Genomic DNA, 27145 nt, shown 5'->3' with positions numbered 1-27145 from the left:
TGCAATATGTTCACTATTGCTGGTTCGGCGCTTAGGCCAGTCCTGGCCATTGCCCTGGTGTCACAAACACTGAGTGGGCTAAGCTTTTGTGCCGTGACCTAGAGGTTAAGCAGGTTCCCCCTGCCTTTGCTGAGTTAGTGGACCAGTTAGCCCAGGGGCTGCAGTTTTTCTGCGATGCCTCTTTGGATGCGGGTCCCATGATTTCTAAGCTATCTGTTTCGGCAGTGGTTTTTAGGCGTGTATTGTGACCTAAGTGTTGGTCTGTGGACCAGACTTCTTAAAAAAAAAAAAAGCTCTGACTGATTTACCCTTTCAAGGTGATCGCCTGTTTGGGGATCCCCTGGATGACATCATTAAGATCCCCTGGATGACATCATTAAGATCCCCTGGATGACATCATGAAGAGTCCCACAGGGAGAAGAGCACCTTTCTTCTGCAGTCTGGGAAGGGGAATGCACCTCGTCCCAAGCGTGGCCCATCTTTCTCGGCTCACAAGAAATTTTTTCGTCCCTCAGGTTCCACTGACAAGGGTTCAAAGCCTTTCAAGTCCTTGGGAGGTTCCAAGCGGCCCTGGTCTGGCAAGCTGAGAACGGGTTTCTGTAGACCTGCAGACAAGTCTCCTTTTAACATGAAGGTGCCCCTCACCCATGCCTGGGGATGGGGGGATATCTTTGATGGTTTCCGGGCCCGTGGACATCCTTTATATACGACCAATGAGTCCACAATGTGATACTGTCCAGTTTTGTCCTTGGCCTCCAGAAAGGTTATTCACTTCCCATGTGTATCTGTCTCCGGACTTAGTGCAAGCTCTTTGGGGCGGTGCAAGACCTGTTGCTTCAGGTTATGATTGTCCTGGTTTTGGTATCGGAACGGTTTCAGGGTTTTTTTTTTTCAAACCAAGGAGGACAAGAGGGCAAGGTAAGTCCAATTCTGGACCTCAAGGTCCTGAACTGCTTTGTGTGGATACAGAAGTTAATGATTGAGTCTATTCGCACAGTGGTGGCATCCCTTCATCAGGGGGGACTTTCTTGCTCCTATCGACATCAAGGACGCTTAAATCGACATCAGGGATGCTTACCTGCACATTACAATATGTGCTTGACACCAGCGCTTCCTCCACTTTGCTGTGGGAGAGGAGCATTATCAGTTTGTGGCGTTACCCTATGGTCTCCCCTCTGCTCCTCGGGTCTTCACAAAAGTGTTGGCCCTATTTCTGGCGTTGCTACGTCAGCGGGGGATTGCAGTACTGGACTACCTGGACGACCTCCTCTTGTGAGCGGAGTCTTCTGCTGCCTTGATGGACGACCTAGAGATCACTATACAGATCCTGAAAGAGTTTGGTTGGTTTCTAAACTGCCATAACTCTGCTCTGATTCCATCCAGAAAATTGGATTGTCTGGGTCTGACTCTGGATTCAGCTCTAGCCAGAGTGTTCCTTCCTCTGGACAAACTCCAGAAGTTGCATGCATTCATCTCCTGCTGTCCAGCAGGTGGTCATTCCTCTGGACTTTCATGCAGGTGCTGGGCCTGATGGTATCTACCTTTTTTGAGGCAGTTCTGTTGGCACAGTTCCATACAAGGTCCCTTCAAAGGGAGATCCTAGTAAATATGGACAAGTGTCCGAGGTCTCTGGACAATCGGATTTGGCTGAGCCAGGAAACCAGGGGGGGGTGGGTCCCTGGTTTGGTGGCTTCGTTCTTCGGCAGGGCAAACCTTTTCTCCCTTTGTATTGGACAGTAGTCACCATTGAGGCCAGCCTGTCCGGGTGGGGAGGTGTCCTGGGACTGAGCTTCACTCTGGGTTTTTGCACACTGGAGAAATCCAGACTACCGATCCATGTCTTGGAACTTCCGGCAATCAGACTGTGCCTGGATCACTGGACGAATCAACTCCAAGGGCTCCCTGTACAAATCCAGTTAGTCAATCTCCAGGGTGGAATCTCCAGGGTGGAAGAAAGTGTGTTGACAGCCCTGGAAGTAGCCAGCATCCTCTGGTGGGCAGAATGCTTTGTTGCTGCCCTCTCTGCCTTACACATTCCAGGAGTAGAAAGCTGGCAGGTGGACTATCTCAGTTGGCAGGAGTTGGGCCCAAGGGTAGTGGTCCCTTCACATGGACATGTTTCATCAGATATGTCTTCAGGGGGCCACCACCGAGGTGGATCTGTTGGCGTCCCAGCTCAACAGAAAGGTACCAAGGTTTGTGGCAAGGTTGCGGGATCCACTGGCCAATGCCACAGACGCTCTGGTGGAACTGTGGGGCCAGTATGGTCTGATGTACGCCTTTCCTTCTCTCAAGCTTCTGCCGCAGCTTCTTCACAGGATTGGGGCCAAAGGGATTGCAGTCATTCTGTTGGCCCCAGACTGGATCTCCTGTCCAAAGTTCTAATCTTCCATCCTGATTTGACAGCCTGTGTCGGTGATTCTGACACTGCTGAAAGCTTTGAAGTTAACCTCCTAGGAAGATCTACCATTGTATGTGGAAAGCGTACATTTTGTGTTGTGAGTCTATTGGAGTTCAACCTCTTTCTTTTTTCTGGCTAAGGTTTTGACCTTTTTTCATTGAGGCATCAAGCAAAAATTGAGTTTGAGTACCCTCAAGGGCCAGGTTGGCAGTCTTTTTCCAGCGACTTGCGCTGTCCCACAAGGTGGCCTTTTTGGTGGCTATCACCTCTGCTCGCAGGGCGTCTGAGCTGGCGGCGTTATCTTGTCATACCGCCTACTTGATGGTCCACAAGATGAGGTGGTTCTTCGCCCATGTCCATCATCCCTTCCGAAGGTGATCTCTTTCCATTTAAATGATGACCTTACCGTCCCTGTGTCCCAGTCCCAAACATCCTAAGGTATTTGCTTTGCATGCCCTGGATTTGTTAATGGCTATCCGGGTGTATCTGACTGCAACAGTGTCTATTTGGTGGTCAGACTCGCTTTGTGATCAGACGGGCCAAGAAAAGGGCAGTCCGCTTCTGCGACCATTTTCAGATGGATCAGACAGACTGTGTCTCAGGCCTATTCTATTAAGGATCAGGTTCCTCCTTTCCCTGTCAAGGCGCACTCTACTCGGGTGCTTAATGCTTCTTGGGCCTTCCGTCATCAGGCGTCAGTGGGGCAGGTTTGCAAGGCGGCCACCTGGGCGTTGGGGCACACTTTTACTAAATTCTATAAAGTGGTTGTGTTGGATTCTGCGGATGCTTCCTTTGGCCGCAAAGTTTTGCAGGCTGCTTTTTTTTAGAGGGTCGGTTCCCTCTTTGGGGGTGTATTCAGGTTAGGCTCCATTTTTTTTTGTTAAGTTTCTGTTACCAGGCTTTTTGTTAACCCATCCTTCATGTTTGGCACTGCTTGGGGATTTCCCTGTAGTTCGAAATAATGGAGAGCTGTGTCCGTCCATGAACGAAAGAGAAAATTAGATTTTTGTACTTACCTTTTCAATTTCTCTGAGTTCATTGATGGACACAGCACCCACCCCTCTATGGAGTTTTAATACTTCTGACACTGCTTGTTACAAAACAGAAGGTCTATAGCAGAGAGAGGGATGTATACCACCTAGGACTGCCCATAGGCATAGTCAAATCTTTCTGCCTAGTGTCCCCCAGTAGGGGGCTATATATATATATATATATATATATATATATATATATATATATATATATATATATATTTATTTGTGGTTCTGAATAATGGAGAGGAGTGTCTGTCAGTGAACTCAGAGAAATGGATTTTATGGTAAGTACAAAAATTCCATTTTTTTTAAAAAGACATTCAGTGGGGTACATATTGTTACTTAAGAATGGATTGTAGGGACATGGCTTTATAACCACTTTTATGAGAAGTCTCCCCCTTGTCTCATTTTCCTGTTTTGTTTTTCTAAAAGGTTTTCTTGCTTACAGATCCCCAGTTTTTAAGTTGATTTGAAAGGTGGTTGTGCAGGCCTGTGAATTGCAAGATATGGTGCCTCTTTCCTGTTCAGCCCCACTTCACTATGGCCGTGAATGTTTCTTGGGTCTTTTGTAATCAGGCCTTTGTGTCTCAGCCCGAGTTCACAATGCTGTGGTGCAAGACACTACATGCAATGCGCCCTGGAATCAGAGCACATTCCTGTGCGAATTACATGTGGTGTCTTTGGGGTGCTATTTGAGCCATAGATTTGTATTGCTCAAATCGCACCACATTCGCACCAAACTGTTGCAGGACCCTTTTTTAAGTCAGCATCAGATCACATGGGTGTTCACACCCATGCAATCCGATTCTGCAAATCGCTCTGCATTTTGCAAACCAATTATGAGTTATCCTTTAACATACACTCCGCAATCAGTTTGCATAGACAGATTGCGATGTAGATGCAAGCTCAAATCCACAACAAATTCGATGTGAATTTGCACTGCATTTAGTGTGAACCTAGGCTCAGATCCATAAGGCTGTGACCAGGTCTTCTGTTCATACATTCTTAAAGTTTTACAGAGTTGATGTGTCTGACTTGGCAAGCACTATTTGTCGAAAGGTTCTACGATGAGCTGTATAATGCCCTTGTTTTCCCTTTTTTTTTTTTTTCTCCTCAGTCTGGTTCTCCTATGTTTGTATTGATGTTCCAGCCCCCCTTTTTAAAGTTCTTTTAAAAGTCCCTAGGTTGTTCAATAAGTTGTGACCCTGAATGGAAGATGGAGAAAATAGGATTTTTGTACTCCTCATAAACGTTTTCCTGGAGTCTATTGACGGACACGGATCTCTCCCTGCATTCACTATTGTTCCCTTTGGACTGCTTCTTACAGCTGAGCAGGTGGGAAGAGGGTATAGCTTTAAGGGGGCTGACCTTCAGTTTTCTTTCTGCCTAGTGTCCAGCCATGTTCTTTTTCAGTCGCTCAGGTTTTGGCCTTTCTCCAACGGAGAATTACACAACACCTTCCCTTGAATACCGTTAAAGGCAGGTTTCCGCCCTTAGTCTTTTTCTGGAGTCCCTTGGCCACGTGTTCCTTGATCTGCACTTTCAGCCAAGGGGTTCATGTGGCAGCTTCTGTGTGGTCCCCATTGCTGCCCGGGACCTGAGCTTGGTTCTTTTGGTTCTCTAGAAGCCTCCCTTTGGGAGAATTGGGGATAATCCCTTGCTTACTTTTTCTCAATGGTTGCCTTTTTGATGGCCATCACTTTTGTGTGGTGGCTGTCGAAACTGGGGGCCTTATCCTGTGAGTCTTCCTCTATTGCACAAGGAAACGGTGGTTCAACGTCCGTACCCTTCCTTTCCTCAGAAGTTGGTGTTAGATTTTTAGAGACTTGGGGGTGTGGGGCATGAGTTGGGACTTTACAGGGTACCGTTGTAGAACCAATATATTTATTGGTTCTACAACGGTACCCTGTAAAGTCCCAACTCATGCCCCACACCCCCAAGTCTCTGCTATTCTACTAGGGATGAGGTACCTGTAAGTATAAATCAGGGCTCGACAAATCCCGGGCGCTAGGTCGCATTTGCGACTAGAATTAGCAACCTGGCGCCTGGGGTGCCCTGCAGGAGGTGTCCTGTCCCTTTTGCACCCCCACCTCCTCCCCGAGTGTACGGACTTCCGCGCCATCCGAAAATTGAGGCCCCGGCTTTTCGGCCTTCTTCTGTGAGATGAGAGAGGCTTCCAATGGGGAACTGGCGCCCTCTTGTGGTGGCCGGGAGTAATGACTTTCCACTGCCTGTTCTCAATGCATTCTCATCTCCTTCCCAAGAGGAAATGAGAGGGAAGTGTTTGCAGGCTTCATCTCCCTGTCCACTTACCTTTGCTTAAAAGAGAGTGGACAGGGAGTGTGGTTATTAATTTATTTTTTAAAAAAAAAATTATAATTTTTTTCTTTTTATTTTTTTTTTATATAAAAAAAAAAAAAATAAATTTTCCCTCATCGCCATGCCACAGCCACAGCCGAAGGCCCCTTTCACACGGGCTGTCTGATTAGGTCTGCCTGTCAATTTTTCAGGCAGACCTAATCAGACCCTTCATTCTCCTCTATGGAGCAGTAATCTGCCGCCATCTGATCCTGTCCGCCAAAAACAGACGGATGGTGGTTCTATTTTCAATCCATCCCGTGGATCAGATGGCATCGGATGGAAAGAGACAGGCAGTCTGTTTCCATCCAATTGCGCTATAGAGGAGAGTGAGGTTCTAGTCGTATTTATGTGTAAATTTAGTATCAGTTTTATTAAATAAAGCTTGGTTGTTAGTTTAAAAAAAAAAAACTGGCTCCTAACTTTTTTAGCTGGCTCCTAGATTTCAGGCAAATTTGTCAAGCCCTGGTATAAATTTACTTCCCGAACAATGAGCTAACTAATTTTGGTGTTAGATTTTCACCTGAATGCAGATCTTGTCCTCAGTCATCGCATCCCAAGGAGGTTGTATTACATTCCTTGAATGTGTACTGGGTGGTTCGTGTGTACCTGTTTGCTACGGCCTCTTACCGGAGGCCAGTTTCTCTTTGTACTCATGGATAGTCAAAGAAAAGGCTTAACGGCCTCCGTTGCTACTATATCCTCATGGCGTCAGCAGTCAATTGTTCTGGCATACGCTGTTAAGGGTTGGGCTCCTCCGTTGCCTGTTGGGGCACACTCCACAAGGGTGATCAATGCCTCCTTGGCCTTGGGCGCTTGTTTGGGCTGCAAGGCTTTGCAAGTTGCTGTTTAAGATTCCTTGCTTTTGTCTACCCACCTCATGATACACTGCTTTGGGACATCCCTATGGTCAAGAATCAAAAGTGCTTTGTTCCTCAATGAACATAAAGGAAAACAAGATATTTGTTAAAATCCCTTTCTCTTAGTTCATTGATGGACACAGCACCCACCCCTGTTTTTTTGGAGTTTATACTTCGGACATTGCTGACTCTTGAGGGGGTTTATACCAGCTAGGACTGCTCATGGGCAGTGCGGTGTCCTACTACTGTAGGTGGCACTTTTAAACCGTATGGTCAAGAATCAAGAGCTGTGTCTGCCAATGAACTTGGAGAATATGATATTATGGTGAGTAACAAAAATCATTTTTATTTTTTGGTGAATGCAAAAATCCTATTTCTCTTTCGTTCATTGACAGACACAGCTCTTGGTATTCATAACTATTTGGTTATACTGCCCCCTACAGGAGTAGGACACTAGGCAAAAAATAACTCTGGCTACACCCATTGTAAGTCCCAGGGGGTATACTCCCTCTCCCTGCTATAGCCACTGTTTTTTTTTTCTTCTGCCTAGTCAGTTGTAAGGACGTACTTCCTTGCTGGGATCTTTGGTCCTGGCAAATCTTTTTTCTTTGTAGATATTTTTTCTCCTGGATTTTTCCTGTGAGATCTATAGTTAACTGCCAGACTGGGCGACTGGCTGGATAATCAAGTGGTCACCCCAGTCTGGCCAGGGAGCGCGTGCAGACCTCAGCTCTGGGCTAGGTCAAGGGCAACATAGCCCCACTGGATGGGGGATGGTCTGCGAGTTAAACGCCTTGCGAGGTCATGTACGACTGAATCTCGGCCCGAGTCCCAGCGTTCCTCCTGGCCGACAGTCCTCCCATTTCGATGGAGAGGGGTTCTGTCTGGAGCAGTGCCCGTCTGGTTCCTGGTATGGTGAGTATTCGTCCCCCCCCCTTTCCCCCTGGAGGGTTTTGGGGTGGACGTGGGCCCCTCCTTGGGACGGTCGGACCCCCCGAGTTCCCCTCCTTCCCACAGGCACTCCCCCTGCTGAGTCTCTCACCTCACCCTCCACATATGTTGGGTCTGTTTGGGTGGTCTGGCCACTGTTCCTGGAGTGGGGTCAGGGCGTTACTAGCAATGAGGGCCGGGGGTGTGCCACCGGCAACAGGACAATCAACTGTGCGGGGGGGGGGGGTACCTGCTAGGGGCTCCTGACAGGGCCACCCATCTGGCCTGGATCTGTCCCTGAGGCCTGGTCTCCCCCCTGAGTCCCTGTATGCCTCATGGGGGGCCACCATTTTGTTGTAGCCTGTGTATTCCTATACACGATGACCATGTTTATGTAGTACGGCAGGCCATTTTGCTGTGGTTTGCAATTGAAAATAGCCGTGGCCATGACAGTGGAGCCCTGTGGGTGGCAATTTCGGCCGTGGGAGCCCCTCCTCATCCCCTGGTGCTGACTCCTGGATGATTTTACTTCCTGATCGCCGCATGTGTAGTGCATTATCCTGGTGACTGCAGGCACTTGTTTCTGTGGGTGGTTAGTCTGGTGGGGTCCTTTCCCTCTCTGCTGAGGATCGCTTGGTGCCTTGTGCCTGGCAACCAGGTGGTGCTGCCAGCCCGGTGCGGCTTGTCCCTTAGCAGTGTTTTACACCTTTTGTGGGGTCCCCCTGTTGATTCATGTAGTCTTTGGAGCACATTTCCCCACCTGATTCCCTCTCCCAACCATCCATCCATGCATTGACTCGGGTCCTGGAGTCCCTTGTGTCCCAGGTGGAGGTGGCTTTTGGGCGACGGGCTAACAAAAAGCACCCCCCTGCCTCATCTGTCTCATCAGATCCTGAATCGGATTCTGCCGCCGCAGACATGGGTCACCCTGCTGAGTCTAAAACTACGTGCCTGGAATCCTCTGAAGAGGATTCCTCCACATCTGCGACAGCGCACTAAAAGACGCTGGTGGATGAACTGATTGTATCTGTGCGTGAGAGCCTAAAGATGGAGGATGCAGCACAAGCTGCGATGGAAGCGCAGGTATCCTTTGGCACTCACAAGCCATCCAAAGCGGCAAAGGGGTTTCCATTCACAGAATTTTCGCAAAAGAGTGGGGACAAAGCATCCCCGTGCGGTTTCTAAGCGCTTTACTAGGCAATACCCCTATGAGGAGTCCCTTCTTAAGAAGTGGACTGTTCCACCGGTGGTGGACCCTCCGATTTCCAGATTGAACAAGGCAACCATGATTCCGGTTGAAGAGTCCGCTGCCTTTAGGGATCTGGGTGACCGTAAGGCAGAGGCTGTAGCCTGCAATATGTACACTCTGGCTGGTTCGGCAATGAGGCTGGTATTTATCATTGCCCTAGTGTCACAAACTCTGAGTGGGCTAGGCTCTTGCCCCATGACCTGGAAGGGGGAGCAGCTCTTCCCTGCCTTTGCTGAGCTGGCGGACCAGCTGGTCCAGGGGCTGCAGTTTATCTGTGATGCCTCTTTGAAAGCAGGCTCCCCTAATGGCTCACCTCTCTGTTTTGGCAGTGGTCCTTCAGCATGTCTTTTGGCTCAAGTGCTGGTCTGCGGATCAGACTTCAAAAAAGGCCCTGACTGATCTTTCTTTCCAAGGAAGATCGCCTGTTTGGATCTACCCTAGATGATATCATTAAGGCCCCATTCACACTAGTGCGACTTGTCCCGCGATTTTGGACCGCAAAATCGCATGACAAGTCGTTTTCCATTATTTTCAATAAGCCCCATTCATATCAGTGCGTTTTTGAAGTCGCACCGACTTCAAAGTTGTTCCTGCACTACTTTGCCACGATTTTAATGCGTTTTGAGGCATATAGCCTTGCCATTGCTTTCAAAATCGCATCAAAGTCGCGGCAAAATTGCGGTAAAATCGCGTCACATAAGTGTGAAAGGGGCCTAAAGGTCTCAAGGGGGGAAGAGTATTTTTCTTTCACAGGTAGAGATATGCCGGTTTTCAGTAATTCGATATATCGCGGTATTGCATACCCACAGTATTATTGTGGTCATTTTTAAAATACTGTGTTTCTCTGCTCTCCAAGTATGCCTTTTGGATTGATACTTTTCAGCGAGCTGACTCCTATGAAACAGTTCACTCACTCAATAGAGACAGGTCTGGTAATATGATCCTAGAATGAGAGAACTTGGCTCCTCTCTGTAAACAATCAGAGGCTCCTAGCACACACCCACATGCTTCCTTCCCAGGCTCAGACACAGGCAGAAACACTGCCTACTACAAGGCAAGTCTCTGCAAGTACCTTTACATAGATTAGGATAGATAGATCTAAAAAGATAGATATAGATTATTTATATATATATATATATATATATATATTTTTAGATAGATCGATTTAGATAGATAGATCGATTTAGATCTAGATGGATGGATAGATCTAGATGGATGGATAGATCGATCTAGATGGATGGATGGATAGATCGATCTAGATGGATGGATCTAGTTAGATAGATCTAGTTAGATCAAGCAGTGTCTGGCCTACTTGGTGACTGGTCTTGGCGCTCCGATCCGATGGCCTGGTCATTAAGGGGGCAAATCCTTGCGGTCCAGAAGTGGTTAAACCTGCAGGAGGACCAGTGCTTTTATTTATAAATTATTTTACTATTGCTTTAGTCCTGGTTCACATGTATGCGGGTTGGCGGCCCACATTTGCACAGGCATCGCAGCCCATTGATTCGAATGGGCTTGAGCTGCTATGCCTGCATTTTCAGCTGAAAAAAGATGCATGCAGAATATTAAAAAATGCAGTGGCCGTGAAATCCATCCTCCTTTTCCACCATGCGACTTACCTGCAGTTCCTGCACATGCAAACTGTGTTCTAAAATGCTGGGCCCACGTATATAAAAACGCAGAAAGCTTGCCAGAGCAGGAACTGCTGGTAAGTCGCATGGTACAAAAGCAGGATGGATTTCACGGCCACTGCACTTTTTTTAAATGCTGCATGCACCTTTTTTCTGCGGAAAACGAGGGCATAGCAGCCCATTCAAATCAGTCGGCTGCTATGCCTGTGCAAATGTGGGCGGCCAACCCGCATACATGTGAACCAGGCCTAAAGCAATAGTAAAGTAATTTATAAATAAAAACACTGGTCCTCCTGTAGGTTTAACCACTTCTGGACCGCAAGGATTTGCTCCCTTAATGACCAGGCCATCGGATCGGAGCTGAGCGCCAGGACCAGTCATCACCAGTTAGGCCAGACACTGCTTGATGGCTTATTTTAGGCCTGGTTCAGAGTCTGTACTGACTGACTATATAATTGCAAAAGTGAACCAAAGTCCCTAAATTCAGAAATGAAATTCAATTGAGGTAGAAATTTAATAATTGACTACCGTGATAATACCGTATACCGTGGCAAAAACCTTAATCACAGCATGAAAATCTGATACCGTCACATGCCTATTCACAGGCTACTAAGGGCATGGAACCTTGTCATAGACGTGTGCCTTCCTTCTCAGCTCATAAGAAGTTTTTTCATCCCTCAGGGTCGACTGTCAAGGGCTCCAAAGCCTTTCAGGGCCTCTTCAGGAGGCTTCAAACAAACCTGGTCTGGCAGGCCAAGATCGGGCTTCTCCAGGCCCGTGGATAATTCAGCATGAAGGTGCGCCCTCACCCATATCGGGGGTGGGGGAATGTATTGGCTGTTTTTCTGATCCGTGGACTTTTCTTGGTGTAAGACAAGTGGGTCCACTAAATCATTGTCTGGCTACAAGATCAAGTTTCTCTCTTTTCCCCTGGCAAGGTTTTTTCCTTCCAACTTGTGCCTGTCCCCAGACCGCTTACAGGCCTGTTTGGGGCAGTACAAGACCTATTCCTTCAAGGGGTGATTGTCCCGGTTCCGACTTGGGAAAGTTTTCAGGGTTTTTACTCAAACATGTTCAGTTCCTAGGAAGGGAAGGCAAGTGCGTCCAATCCTGGACCTTAAGGCACTCAACTACTTTGTGTGGGTACAGAAGTTCAGAATGGAATCCATTCGAACAGTGGTGGCATCCCCTGCATCCGAGATATTTCCTCGCCTCTATCGACATCAAGGATTCCTACCTTCACATTCCAATATGTGCCAGTCTCACCAGCGTTTTCTCCGCTTTGCTGTGGGAGAGGAGCATTATCCTTTTGTGGAATTACCCTTTGGTCTTCACAAAAGTGTTACCCCAGGTGCTAGCTTTGCTATGCCAACGGGGGATCGCCGTACTGGGCTACTTGGACGATCTGGTAATCAAAAAGAGGAAAGCCGCTCAGGTGTGTCAGTCCGACCTGGTGCTGGCAAGACCCGTGGTCCGGAGCAATGCAAGAGAAGTAGTGGAACCGCACTCAGGTGAATGAAAACAATAAGGTCTCTTTATTCTTCAAAATCATAAGTAGACAGACAGTGCAGGGAACAGGTAGTCCAGGTTTACGCGTTTCACGGCACACACGGCCGCTTACTCATAACCATAGTGAAGGATGACGGAAATCGGTTGCTTTTAACAGACAAAAATTCTTGACTGATTGATGCGATTACTCGCAGGTTTATGTTGTTAACTTCATTATCCTCAATGAGGAACCATTTATTCCGTAATCCAACACCTGAGACTATTGGGAGTACATTTGGAAATCGCTTCATAAAGAAGCACAACACAAAAACATGACAGTGCATAATTAAACAACAATACATTGATGGAGGAACATGGTAAAATAAACATTGTAATAAAATCATGTGAGCGCAAGGAAAATCCAAATCGGCAAAATACATAGAGAGTGAAATGCAATACAAGAATGTATAACTTGTGTACACACAATTCTTATGTATTCCCATATACATATACATTAAGCTTCAGAATAAGGTATATATAAAGTCAAATAAAATTATAGACCTTCATTTTTATCCGAATAAATATCCACAAAGGAAAATTATACGTGTGAGTGGAAAGAAAATGTGTATGTGTATGAACCATATGTGTGTGCATATAAGTAGCAGAGGGACACATATGTGTATGTGCACTTGCATGGGGTATGTTCTAAAACTACAGGAGAACATGCATATGTAGTGAATTGAAAATAAAAGTTAAATTGAAAAATAATAAATGAAAACACATGCATGTAACTATAGTATATGCACGCATATTTGGAGTATGTTCTAAAACCACAAAAAGGAATATATATATAATGAATTCAAGTTTAGACACATAGGTATGTTGTTATAGTGTGGTGACAAACATACTAAACCAAACATAAGGCTCATAAAGTATATATGATAATGAAAATGCATGATATGCGGACACTAGTGACGACAAATGTGAAAATGTGTGAAAAAATGACAAGTGATCAAAAAACATTACGAGTGAAAAAACGGTCCGGTGACACACACTGTTGATGAACAACAGATAAATGTAAATGAAAAGTATTGATTATGTAACATAGTGTATGAATCAACCAATAATAATGGTGATGGTGATGAATATGATGATAAATATAATGAACAAAAGGCTTGAGTGAAAAAAGGCAGATGAACCTTAATGCTGTTGCTGTAAGCAACAGAGTGCAACAACTTATATAGAACACATAACATATATGTAATATAAAATAATAATCATGTGTATATATGTATATGGAAATGTTGAATAAATGGATAAAAGTGCGTATGTGCAAAAATTATGGATTTTGAGTATATATTGTGGATATATTAATGTGAATGGAAAAGTGGATTAGAAGGTCAACTAAATCTGAAGCAAAAAATTGGTGCCGGAATGGATGTCCTAATCGCAATGTACATGAACCCGTTGAAAAGAAGGTCCCAAGCCCGAACGGACAGAATAGTTAGATAAAATCCATAATTTTTGCACATACGCACTTTTATCCATTATTTATTCAACATTTCCATATACATATATACACATGATTATTATTTTATATTACATATATGTTATGTGTTCTATATAAGTTGTTGCACTCTGTTGCTTACAGCAACAGCATTAAGGTTCATCTGCCTTTTTTCACTTAAGCCTTTTGTTCACTATATTTATCATCATATTCATCACCATTATTATTGGTTGATTCATACACTATGTTACATAATCAATACTTTTCATTTACATTTATCTGTTGTTCATCAACAGTGTGTGTTCACCGGACCGTTTTTTCACTCGTAATGTTTTTTGATCACTTGTCATTTTTTCACACATTTTCACATTTGTCGTTACTAGTGTCCGCATATCATGCATTTTCATTATCATATATACTTTATGAGCCTTATTTTTGGTTTAGTATGTTTGTCACCACACTATAACAACATACCTATGTGTCTAAACTTGAAATCATTATATATATATTCCTTTTTGTGGTTTTAGAACATACTCCAAATATGCGTGCATATACTATAGTTACATGCATGTGTTTTCATTTATTATTTTTCAATTTAACTTTTATTTTCAATTCACTACATATGCATGTTCTCCTGTAGTTTTAGAACATACCCCATGCAAGTGCACATACACATATGTGTCCCTCTGCTACTTATATGCACACACATATGGTTCATACACATACACATTTTCTTTCCACTCACATGTATAATTTTCCTTTGTGGATATTTATTCGGATAAAAATGAAGGTCTATAATTTTATTTGACTTTATATATACCTTATTCTGAAGCTTAATGTATATGTATATGGGAATACATAAGAATTGTGTGTACACAAGTTATACATTCTTGTATTGCATTTCACTCTCTTTATGTATTTTGCCGATTTGGATTTTCCTTGCGCTCACATGATTTTATTACAATGTTTATTTTACCATGTTCCTCCATCAATGTATTGTTTAATTATGCACTGTCATGTTTTTGTGTTGTGCTTCTTTATGAAGCGATTTCCAAATGTACTCCCAATAGTCTCAGGTGTTGGATTACGGAATAATTGGTTCCTCATTGAGGATAATGAAGTTAACAACATAAACCTGCGAGTAATCGCATCAATCAGTCAAGAATTTTTGTCTGTTAAAAGCAACCGATTTCCGTCATCCTTCACTATGGTTATGAGTAAGCGGCCGTGTGTGCCGTGAAACGCGTAAACCTGGACTACCTGTTCCCTGCACTGTCTGTCTACTTATGATTTTGAAGAATAAAGAGACCTTATTGTTTTCATTCACCTGAGTGCGGTTCCACTACTTCTCTACTTGGACGATCTCCCTCTGCGGGCGGAGTCTCCCTCTGCTCTGGTGGAAAACCTGGAGATCACAATATCAACTCTGCGGGAGTTCATCTGGATTCTTTATTTTCAGAAGTCTGGGGGGGGGGGGTGTTCAACAGAAGTTGGCCTTGAGTACCATCAAGGGCCAGGTGTCTGCTTTGATGGTCTTCTGCCTACGACCTTTGGCCACACACTCCCTGGTGCGTACCTTTTTTCAGGGTGTCCAACATTTGTTCCCTCCAGTGTGGGCTCCGTTGCCGCCTTGGGATTAATTTTTTTTGCTTTCAGCTCTACAGAAGCCTTTCTTTGAAAATATTCGGGATATTTCCCTGTTTACACTGTCCCAGAAGGTGGCCTTTTTGGTGGCTATCACCTCTGCACGCAGAGTGTCGGAACTTGCGGCATTATCCTGTCGTTCACCTTATCTGGTGGTTCGCAGGGATAAGAGTGGTTATTCTCTCCTGTCTGTCCTTTCAAATGTTGTCTCTGATTTTCATTTGAATGAAGACATTTTGTTGCCTTCCCTGTGTTCAGGTCTAAACATCTGAAGGAAGTTGCCTTTCATGCCTTGGATGTGGTCCGGGCAATTAGGGTGTACCTGGCAGCTATGGTATCTTTCAGGAAGTTTGACTCTCTACTTATGCTCACAGATGGACCTCAAAACGGGTTGTCCGCGTCCTCTGCGACCATTTCCAAATGGATCAGATCATCAGACAGACGGTGGTTCAGGCCTATTCCATCAGGGGTCAGGTTCCTCCTTTCCCTGTCAAGGCGTGCTCTGCTAGGGCGCTTAGTGCCTCCTGGGCCTTTCGTCAGTGACGCAGGTTTGCAAGGCGGCCACTTGGTCGTCGGTGCACACTTTTTATAAAGTTTTATAAAGTGGATGTGTTGGCATCTGCAGATGCTTACTTTGGCCGCAAGATTTTGCAGGCTGCTGTTTAAAAGGGCCTGATCCTTTTTTGAGGGTTCCTTTGTTTTTTTTTTTAGGTGGGCTCCAGTTGTATTGGTTGAGCTCCTGTTGCCTGGTTGACGAATGTTTAGCCTTGAAATTTTTTTTGGTTGCTCCCACCCCTCATGTTTAACACTGCTTTGGGACATTGATATGGTTACGAATGCCAGGAGCTGTGTCCGTCAATGAACGAAAGAGAAAATGGGATTTTTGACATACCGTAAAATCCATTTCTCTGATGTTCATTGATGGACACAGTTACCCACCCCTCTGTGGAGTTGTTTTTCTTCTGACACTGCTTTTAACAAAACTGAGTGCCTATAGCAGAAAGAGGGAGTATACCCCCTGGGACTGCCCATGGGTGTAGCCAGAATTCTTTTCTGCCTAGTGTCCTACTCCTGCAGGGGGCTGTATAACCCAATGGTTATGAATATCTGGAGCTGTGTCTGTCAATGAACATCAGAGAAATGGATTTTACGGTAAGTCAAAAATCCAATTTTTTCTTCTTTTTTACAATTTCTTCCAAAAAAAAAAAAACCCCTAGTAAATAAAAATCTATATCTTACAGAATTAAACCCATACCTGGTCTGAAAAAAAATGATATACAATATGCTAGGGTTGACTACATATGCTAAAAGATATAAGATATGGAACTGAAACCTTTCAGAAAAAAATAAAATTAAAACCTTCCGATTAAGGGAAACAAAGGCCAGGGGACTCAATTGTTTAAAAGTGCATCTGTTAACATAGTATATGAATGGTGTGGGGCCACATTTTCCTGTACCGTGATGGTTTTTCCCCCCTTATGCAAATGTTGGAGACACATACTAACCGATGCGGAAAGACTATGGCCAATTAGCTGTTCAGCTTGAGGAGCCATGTCCCTGCACAGTAGCTGGTAAACCTGGAAAAGCTGCAAGACTACAAGTGTGCTTGCATGCACTATTTTTAGCTTGCTATTTCAAAGTCTTTGTATTAAAAAAAAAAAAAAAATCTGCTTTAGCAAAACAGCTTGCAAAATCACTTCCTTTTATTAATTGCTCCTTATTTTTGCTTAAGGTGGAGAACTTCATTTTCTTCAAATTGGAGGAACTTGTGATGATCTTGATGAAACAGATATTCTTGTTGAAAACACTCTTACAAAGGGTGTGGAACAGTTAGCAGAAGGTATCAAGCCAATGTCAAACCCATCCAGTCCTGGCATCACAGGTAAGGATCACTTCATATCCACTCATTCCTAGCCAGCCATTGCAGTGTGAGGCTCAAATTCGCTTACACTTTTTCATATATATTTTTTCTGAGTCTGAATTTGTGTAGATTGATCTGTTCATTGGTATTGCAGAGGTTTGAGACACACTTTTGCTGCTGGATATACACATTGCAACTATCAGACAAGCCTTGCATGAATTAAAGTGGAACTAAGTGCAAAACCAAAACTGATATGTTGCAATCTGCCAATAGCGTTAACACATCGTTTTTCTTGGTCCCCAACGTAACCAGGTATTTCTCTCTCGCCTAGGCGATAGATGACATTCTGTCAGGGCTTCAGTTTCCACGAGAGCCCCGTGGCACATCTACACATGTGCAGGGGGTTTCCCACATGTGGATAGGTGGAGCAGGTATGGAAATCACAGATTTTGGCCTGAAGGCCGGACATAGCCCTGCAGTAAATCTGCACACATGCTCGATGGCTACCTAAGATTTCCTATGGATCCGGTACTGGTTTTGGGTAGATCTGAATGATTGGGAGGCATTGTGTCGTACTGCAGGTAGAAATGTTTTTTGTTTTGTTTTTCTTTATCTGCTGCGTGATTAATGGCAATGACCCAAGTGTGTTACTTTGGAAAAGCCAGAAGTGAGGAAATCCTTGTACATCTGTAAACCAATTATATTGACAATTCCGAGCTGGTTAAAGTTTCCTTTTTAGGACCTCTTTAATGTATTAACCTGTGTTAAATTGTTTGTAATCTTTTGTCAAACCATATCTAATGTTGCAAAAATCGCTTGGTTTGAGATTCTCTATTTATACCCCCTCTGTTGCTGTTTTTCTCAAAGATCATGTTGTTCTCTTTTGTTGGGGGGTCAGTTGAAAGCTATTTGCGTAGTGTACATTGGTTGGTAGCTAAAAGGTAAATGTGTATAAAAAATAAGCATGTTATACTTGCCTGCTCTGTGTAATGGTTTTGCAGGGAGCAGCCCCAATCCTTCTCTTCTCGGGTCCCCTGCTGGCACTCCTGGCTTGCTTTGCGGCCACTTGTGCTTGTTTGCTCCTGAGCCCTGCTCTGTACGTTCATAAGACACAGAGCGCGGCTCGACCCTGCTCCCCGCACCTCGTCACTGGCTCCGAATGTTTGACTTGGTCTCTTACTGCCGGCCATGTTTTTGTAGTCTGTGACATCACAGTGGCCATTTCCCTTAGTCCGACATGATGCTGGAGACAGCCGGAGCCACGTGGTGATGCCGGGGCTCCTCTTCCTCTTATTCCTTCTACAGTCTAGGAAATGGAAGTAGCTTAGTCACAAACGTGGGCTCCCCTCCTCAACTCTTAGAAAAAAAATTGTGCTCCTGGGGCTGCAGACAAGGGAAATAGATCTTTCAAGTCTTCCAACGCAGGGTCCAAGCAACCTTAGTCTGGGAAGCCTAGAGTTGGCTTCTCTGGACCCACAGACAAGACCCCTTCAGCATAATGTCCTGCCCTTACCCATAACTGGGGTGGGGAGACCTCTTCGTTGGTTTCTGACCCCGTGGACCTCCTTCGTGAGCGTCAAGGGGATCCACAAAATTATCCTTTTAGGGTATCTAAGTAGGTAGGCAGTGTTTTGTCCATTTCTGGGCTTTTAGGCCCTAAGTCTCCTTATGTGGATATAATTCCTGCAAAGGTTCAGATGACGTCCGAACTACATAACGGTCTCTAGGTCTGGGCCGTGATTTGCTGGCTGCTGTCAGACGGTTTTCTCCCCTTACTTAAATACAGGTTCTGGGGCTGGTGGCGTCCACCTAAAAGACAGTCCTGTTTGCACAGTCCTGTATGCAGCTCCTTCAGCAGGTTCTGCTCCACAGGAGAATACGGAGGTTCTTGGCGAGGTCGCGGGTTCCTCTGGCAGACGCCGCAGACATCCTAGGGGCCCTGTAAGGTCAGCATCATACTTGGCTCAAGCTGGGGTTCCTGCAAAGAATGAAGGGCGAGGGTCTTCAAATCATTCTGGGGGCTGTAAATGTCCCTTGGGGGCTACCTCTCAGAGGACCGGTTGTTCCAAGGGCTGATCTCTACCCTGCTTTAGTCGCTGGTCTTAGTGGCTTAGTTATCGAAAGCTAGGTACTGAGGGATAGAGGTTTGTCTGGAGCAGTGATCCCTACTATGTTGAAGACAAGGAAGTTCTATCAAGATATACTATCGTATGTGGGAAGTGTACATTTCTTGGTGTGAGTCAATTGGCGCTCATCCTCGCTCCTTTGCTGTGGCTGGATCTTGGCTTTTCTTCATTGAGCAGAAGTTGGCCTTGAGTACCGTCAAGGGCCAGGTGTCTGCCTTAGGAATATTTTTTTTTCAACAACCCCTAGCCACGCACTCATTAGTTTGTACATTCATTCAGTGGGTTTGACATGTGGCTCCACCTGTATGATCTCTTTTGCCGCCCATGAGATTTATAGTTGGTGCTCTCGGTTCCTCAGAAATCTCCATTAACTTTTTTTGAGAGGGAGGGGTTAAGTGTGTCCCTAGGGGCGTGCTTCTGTGATTGGCTGTGGCTTGAGGTGTAAGAACAGTGATCAATGGTCCTACATAGCAGAACCGTATGATCACTATTCTTACACAGGGGAGAATGACAGGCGGCTTGTTTACATTAGCCCCCTGCCTTTCTCCCGTTGTAACGGACGATCGCGAGTGCCCGGCGGACATCGCGGGGGGGGTCCGTGACCGAGCATCCGGCGGCGCACGCGCACTCCCCAGAGCCTCATAGGCTAGTGACGTACTGATACGTCACTTTGCCTTTGAGGGGCTGACCGCCACAGTATATGTACTTGCGGCGGTCGGCAAGTGGTTAAGTGTGATTTCTTGCCTTATAAATGGGGTTGGGACCATCAGTTGTGTTGTGCAGAAGTCAGGTGGATACACAGCTGATAGTCCTACTGAATAGACTGTTAGAAACTTGTATTATGGCAGGAAAAAAGCAGCTAAGTACAGGAAAACGAGTGGCCATCATTACTTTAAGAAATGAAGGTCAGTCAGTCCGAAAAATTGGGAAAACTTTGAAAGTGTCCCCAAGTGCAGTCACAAAAACCATCAAGCTCTACAAAGAAACTGGCTCACATGCGGACCGCCCCAGGAAAGGAAGACAAAGATTTACCTCTGCTATGGAGGATACGTTCATCTGAGTCACCAGCCTCAGAAATCGCAGGTTACCAGCAGCTCAGATTAGAGACCAGGTCAATGGCACACGGAGTTCTAGCAGCAGCCACATCTCTAGAACAACTGTTAAGAGGAGACTGTGTGAATCAGGCCTTCATGGTAGAATATCTGCTAGGAAACCACTGCTAAAGAAAGGCAACAAGCAGAAGAGACTTGTTTGGGCTAAAGAACACAAGGAATGGACATTAGACCAGTGGAAATCTATGCTTTGGTCTGATGAGTCCAAATTTGAGATCTTTGGTTCCAACCACCGTGTCTTTGTGCGACGCAGAAATGGTGAATGGATGGACTCTACATGCCTGGTTCCCACCGTGAAGCATGGAGGTGTGATGGCGTGGGGGTGCTTTGCTGGTGACACTGTTGGGATTTATTCAAAATTGAAGGCATACTGAACCAGCATGGCTACCACAGCATCTTGCAGCGGCATGCTATTCCATCCGGTTTGCGTTTAGTTGGACCATCATTTATTTTTCAACAGGACAATGACCCCAAACGCTGTGTAAGGGCTATTTGACCAAGAAGGAGAGTGATGGGGTGCTGCGCCAGATGACCTGGCCTCCACAGTCACCGGATCTGAACCCAATCGAGATGGTTTGGGGTGAGCTGGACCGCAGAGTGAAGGCAAAAGGGCCAACAAGTGCTAAGCATCTCTGGGAACTCCTTCAAGACTGTTGGAAGACCATTTCAGGTGACTACCTCTTGAAGTGTGACTCTACAATTTTCATAGTCATGGAAAATAAAGAAAACTCTTTGAATGAGAAGGTGTGTCCAAACTTTTGGTCTGTACTGTAATATATATATATATATATATATATATATATATATATATATATATATATATATATATATAATATTATTTAGAGGTTGAATCATGTACATATCAACAGACTCTGAGATCAACATTTTTATTTAAAGAAAACAAAAAAGACTTTCAGACCGAATTGTAAAATCCCTTGCCTTAGCCAGGTAGAATAATACATGCACATAGTTGGGAGGCAAAGTGCTGACAAGAGCAGGCTACCTAGAGATGGTAACCACTAACTGTGCCCTATCCAGTGCGCACTAGGAGATAAGCTCATAAAAAATCCAGGTTTATTGAAGTCCAAAATATAAAAACAAATTAAGCCAGGTCTAAACAAAAACAAAGTTTCACTGAAATGCAGGAGGTGGGATACCTTTTAAGAAGGGGAAGCCACGATCCGTCCTCCGTGATGGAGTTTGCACTGGAGCCGTGTAGAGTAGCAGGCAGGAGGGTGTTCTCTCCAGTGGAAGAGGGGTGGCGGTTGCCGAGTGCCACTTGGAGGAAGGGGGCAGCCTCGCCGAGTGACATGGATGGATGGACAGACATTGCAGCGTGCCTTGGCCGTAGGAAGCTGCAGACCGGTCACTGTCTGTCTGTTACTGGGCTGGATGATGACGTCCTCACCGCGATCAGGCTCCGGGCATCACGGGGAGGAGATGGAAGGAGGAGAAAGCGTCTGAGGTCGTCCTGTCACTATGGTAACATGTTTCGCTCCCATGAGACTTGTCAAACCTCCTACAGCAGCTCAGGATCAGTCAGGCACTCTACTCCTCACCATCACCAATTGGTAAGCACCGGATCTTTATTGTGATTTTCGTTCTAGAATAATACATGTTCCTGCTGTCACGAAGACATTTGGTAGCAGCAGCATGCTTTCTGTATCACTTGTCATGATGAGGTTTTAAACAACAAAAATAAGCCCCTTATAGTACAAAAAGAGCAGTTAATTACTAATAAGAGTTTTTAAGTTTATTGATATTATATTTATTGATATTAAATAAAAGACCATTATAACAGTATCAGCAATGCAGAAAGCGTAGTAAAGAAAACACAGGTATTAGTACATTCAATCTTGCAGTATCAAAATTTACAACAGTAGTACATCTTCCATTTAAAACAAATAGTGCTGCGCAAATATATAAATAATCATAAACTGCGCTGTGTGCATCCATGCATGAAAATCCAAAAAAACAGTGAATAGTATAGAAAATTAAAATGCCAGTAGTGCCAATAGTTTATATAAATACATAAAAGTGCAAAAGCTAAAAAAAGAGTCCAGTGTAAAATTGTGAATAGCCGTGCTGAAGACTAATAAATATAGTCCAAACAATAATGATTCAAACAATCATAAAGTGATCTGTACTCCCAGAGATTAGTGACTAGAGTCAGTAAACAGCCAACCTTGCACCCGCTTGTGAATGGGTGCTCACCTCAGATCTTTATAAAAAACGCATGGGTAAGAAGATCCTATAGATCATCCATCCGTATCCTGAAGGCTCCTCTCATCCACAGTACTGAAACCTGGCTTGCAGTGTCACTCAATGCAGCATAATATATGGAAACTTAAAACTTGCAATAGTGCATGAAATCCTTCAAAAGCGGTTTTTATTAAGTAAAAGATAAATGGTCTCACTCACATGTGTGGGTGCATAACATGCACATAAGCAATCGCATCAAAAGATAATCCAATGAATGATGGTAGAAATTGTGGTGGTAAAGCGGGAGAGACTGTTCAGCGTTGAGATCACAGTGTGCTCTGGTAGCCGACAGTCTCACCAAGCATCAGTGCAACGCTCCGTCCGTCCTTGCCCCTCCCCTACGCGTGACGACACAGAGACCACGTGTCTTCCTCAGGGGGATATATGTAAAAAAATTGTAATTTCTTTTTATTTTTACACTTGACAGGTACTATTGTGGAGGGATCTGGGGGTTAAAAGACCCCCAAACCCCTCCTCTGCATTTAAAAGCATTCAAAACAGCCAAGTTTGGCTGTTTTGAATGCTGTCATTTTTTTAAATCTGGCGCCGAATACCCGGAAGTGATGTCATTACCTTACTTCCAGGTTTTCACATGACCCGATCAGAGCCGAATGCTGCTTTGATCGGGTCTTCTCGTCGGCGGCCGGGCAGGTAGGATGCTTCTCAGCTGGATTGGTTGTAATTACAAGACAGCCGACCGTCGGTTATGGACGCCGGTACCAGGGTGATGCCTCTAGCTGCAGGCATCACTCCGGTACAGCACTTTCCCGAAATATCGGTAACCTTATGGGCCGATTCCGATATATAGGGGAAAGTGCAGTTCGGCCCTTGATAATATCGGCTTTGCCGATAATCGGTTTGATCCCTAATGCAAACACCCCCAAATGACCCCTTTATGGAATGTAGAAACACCAAGGTATTTGCTGGGAGGCATGCTGAGTTCATGGGCGATTTTATTTTCTACTACAAGTTTTTGGAAAATGACAATTTTTTTTTTTTTTACACAGTTGTCAGAGATTTCTTACTCATGCCATTGGTATATGTGTCATTACACCCCAAAACACATTTTCTCTATCGTTCATTTACAGACGCAGCTCCATATCTTGACAAATGGGTTAAGGTGCCCCCTACAGGAGTAGGATACTAGGCAGTAAAAAACGTTACCACGAAAATGGGGCAGTCCACCCACACCCACACACTCTGCTATAGGATTCAGTTTTTTTCAGCCTTGTTTAGGAGAAGGACCTATTTCCCTGCTGGGACTTCGGTCTTAGCTGTTTGTTTTTGGCAACCTTTTTTTGTAGGACTTTATTTTTAGTGTTCCTGAGAGAACTACAAGCACGCACACCTGATGCCATGCAGTGGTATGGTCTGGCGGTCTCGGGGGGGATGTGGGCCTCCTCGCTGGGAAAGTCGGACTCTCGGGTATCCCTCGGTTCCCCTCACCTCTCTGTGATACCAGGCCCCCTTTGGCTGTCCCGTCCCCCCACAAGCAGGTTCCTACCTCTGGGGGGCGGATGTTTTGTGGCCACTCTGACAATTCTGCGGGGGGAGGGGGTTGGTTCTGTCCTGGTGGTCTACTCCTGGGGATCCCCCGAAGACTTCTATCTGATGACCCCCCTGGGGGTCCCGGAGACCGAATGGCGTTCCGTGGGGGCCGCCATTTTGCTGTAGGCTTTCTGCTCTACATCAATGGAAATTGTTTTCTCATTGAAATGCATTGGCAGCCATGTTTCGGTAGTTCCCCCATAGGAATGCATGGGGCGCCCATTTTCTTGAAGTCCACGATTGATGGACAGCAAGGGAGAAGCTAGGGGCTCTAGGCATGACCCAGGTGCTTTTCTGTTTCCCGTGTCACGGTTTCCATTCTCTGCACAGAATGTTCCTGAAGCCTCCAGACCGGGTTGGTGGTATGTTGCTGGGGTCCCTGTAGGTAGTCAGGACTCACCCTGCTGCAGGCTGTGTTAGGGCTGGTACCACTGGTGCAGCGGTGCAGATCGCATTTTTTGCGACTTTCCTTAAAGTTGACACTGCCTCTTTTTATACTATACCCCTTAGTGCGGTTGTGGGACCCTCCGGGTCGCAGCCCCTGTCTGTTTTTACAACGGTTTTGGAAAGCCTGGTATCAAGTGGATTTCGTTTAAAAAAAAAAAAAAATGCCACTAGCCGAAAGTGCCCTTTGCCTTCACCTCTGTAGTATCATCAGATTCTGAGGTAGATGTGGCCGCTGCGGACGCATACCACCCTGCGTCTTCGCATTCCGATGGCGAGGAGGATGTATCAACTGCTGCGCCGGATGCACGCTGGTGGAGGCACTTATAGGGTCGGTGCGGGAAACCTTAAAAATGGCGAATGAGTCTACAGCGTCAGGGACGCAAGTGTGTTTTGGCACCTGAAAATCCAAAAAGTTGGGCAAGGTGTTTTCCTGTCTGGAACTTTTTGACAACATTGTCAATGAACAGTGGGGGCGCATCAAACAAATGTTAGAGGTGCCTAAACGCTTTAAAAGGTGTGGATGCGGTTTCCACTAGGTGTACCATCTGGTTTCCAGACTAAACAGGTCTACTGTGGTCCTGGTGGAAGAGTCCCCGGTATTTACAGACCCAGTGGATAGACGGATTGAGTCTCTGTCTGGCCATTTGCATGTGTTAGCGGGCTCCATACTAAAACTGGTCTTTGTGATCACTTTGGTGTCAGACCATCACAGAATGGGCGAAGTTGCTAAAAGGGGACTTGGAAACAGAGCAGCTCTCATCTGACCTCATAGAGCTAACAGACCAAATGGTTCAAGCCCTTCTGTATATATGTGATACATCACTGGATGCATCTCCACTGGTAGCTAGAATGTATGCGGTGGGGATTGCTATTAGATGCATGGTGTGGCTGAAAAGCTTGTCTGCGGACCAGGCTTCCAAAAAGGCTCTTTCTGACCCTCCCTTTACGGGGGACAGGTTGTTTGGATCCTCCCTGGATGAGTTGATTAAAGGCCTTACGGGTGGGAAGAGTACACTTCTACCCCAATCCACCAAGGGCAAGGCACCACGTAATAGCCGGGGTCTTCATTTACTGCTCATAGGCGGCCCTTTCGTACCTCCGGGTCGCAGGAGAAAGGAGCTAAGCCATTCAGGTCATCTGAGAGTTCCAAAAAGCCATGGTCGGGTAAGCCGAGAACAGGCCATTCTGGATCTGCAGACAAATCCTTGTCTGCATGAAAGGGATACCCTCACCCGTTTCTGGGATTGGGGGGGAACGTCTTTGCTTCTTTCTGGAACCATGGACTTCCTTGATGTAGGACAAATGGGTCCACGAACTGATCCGATCGGGGTACAAGATCAAATTCCAGTCTTGACCGTAAGACAAGTTCTTCCTGTCCAATCTACGCCTATCTCCAGACTGACTAAGGGATCTAAGAGAGGCGGTACAAGATCTGCTGTCACAAGGGGTGATTGTGCCGGTTCCTTCTTGGTAACGCTTTCAGGGGTTCTGTTGAAACCTGTTTACTGTGCCCAGGAAAGAAGGCAAAGAACGCCCAATCCTGGACCTCAAGGCTCTAAACCGCTTTGTGCGGGTACAGAAGTTTCAAATGGACTCCATTTGTATGGTAGAGAGACTTTTTGGCCTCCATAGATTTCAAGGACGCATATCTACACATCCTTATTTATGCTGGACACCATTGTTTTCTTCGCTTTGCTGTAGGAGAAGAGCATTATCAATTCATGGCGTTACCCTTTGGTCTCTCCTCCGCCCCCAGGTTTCTCACCAAAGTGTTGGCTCCGGTTAGGCATTACTGCGACTAGGGAAGATCACGGTACTTGGGGTACTTGGACGATCTCCTATTAAGATCAGACTCGCTTTCAGTCCTGTTGGGCGATTACTGTACGGACTCTGCAAGAGTTCGGTTGGAACATCAATTACAAAAATCTGCGGACACCATCCTTGAGACTGGATTATCTGGGCCTGACTCTGGACTCCGCTTCGTCAAGGATTTTTCTTCTCCCAGGCAAGCTGCAAAGTTGCAGGGGGCAATTTGTTTGCTGTTAGCCAGCAATCTATCTTCTCTGCGGACTTGCATGCTGGCCTTGGGCCTGATGTTGTCAACCTTCGAGGCGGTTCTGCTTGCTCAGTTCCACACCAGACCCTTACAATGGGAGATTCTTGTCAAATGGATCAAAGATCCAAAGTCCTTGGACACTGATTCGGTTGAGCCACAACACAAGGACTGGCCGATTATGGTGGCTTCAATCATTGGCACTACGCCAGGGCAAGTCCCAATACCTTCCACTGTATTGCACTGTGGTAACCACAGATGCCAGCCTGTCCGGCTGGGGATGCTCTGTTTCCAGGGGTCCTGGACGGTAGAAGAGTCCAGACTTCAGATCAATATTCCTGAACTCAGAGCGATAAAGCTTTGCCTGGGTCACTGGACGACTCATTTACAGGGTTGTCCAGTCTGGATTCAGTTGGGCAATGCCACGGCCGTGGCTTACATCAATCATCAAGGGGAAACCAAGCGTGTCTTGGTGGCCCAGGAGGTGGCCGAGATCCTAGATCGGGAGGAAATGTTTGTTCCAGCTCTTTCTGCAGTGCTCACACCAGCTGTGGAAAACTGGCAGGCGGAGTCATCAGGTGTTGGATCAGGGGGAGTGGTCCCTGCACCCGAAGGCGTTTCACCTCCTATGTGT

The 27145-nt window shown here is 45.6% G+C and overlaps 1 protein-coding gene across 6 annotated transcripts in view; it reads left to right on the top strand.

Annotated features, from left to right (window-relative positions):
• The window catches only part of BIRC6 (baculoviral IAP repeat containing 6), an 807095-nt gene that overhangs the window by 144273 nt on the left and 635677 nt on the right, over positions 1-27145 (top strand). For all 6 annotated transcript variants that reach the window (XM_082252286.1, XM_082252283.1, XM_082252284.1 and 3 more), the window contains exon 11: positions 16835-16984. In XM_082252286.1, the coding sequence (XP_082108412.1) occupies positions 16835-16984 (150 nt within the window). The remainder of the gene's footprint in view (positions 1-16834; positions 16985-27145) is intronic.

Source organism: Pelophylax lessonae (assembly GCF_965119305.1).
Source record: "Pelophylax lessonae genome assembly, chromosome: 3".
Lineage (NCBI taxonomy): Eukaryota > Metazoa > Chordata > Amphibia > Anura > Ranidae > Pelophylax > Pelophylax lessonae.
This window is presented reverse-complemented; position numbering and strand designations above follow the sequence as displayed.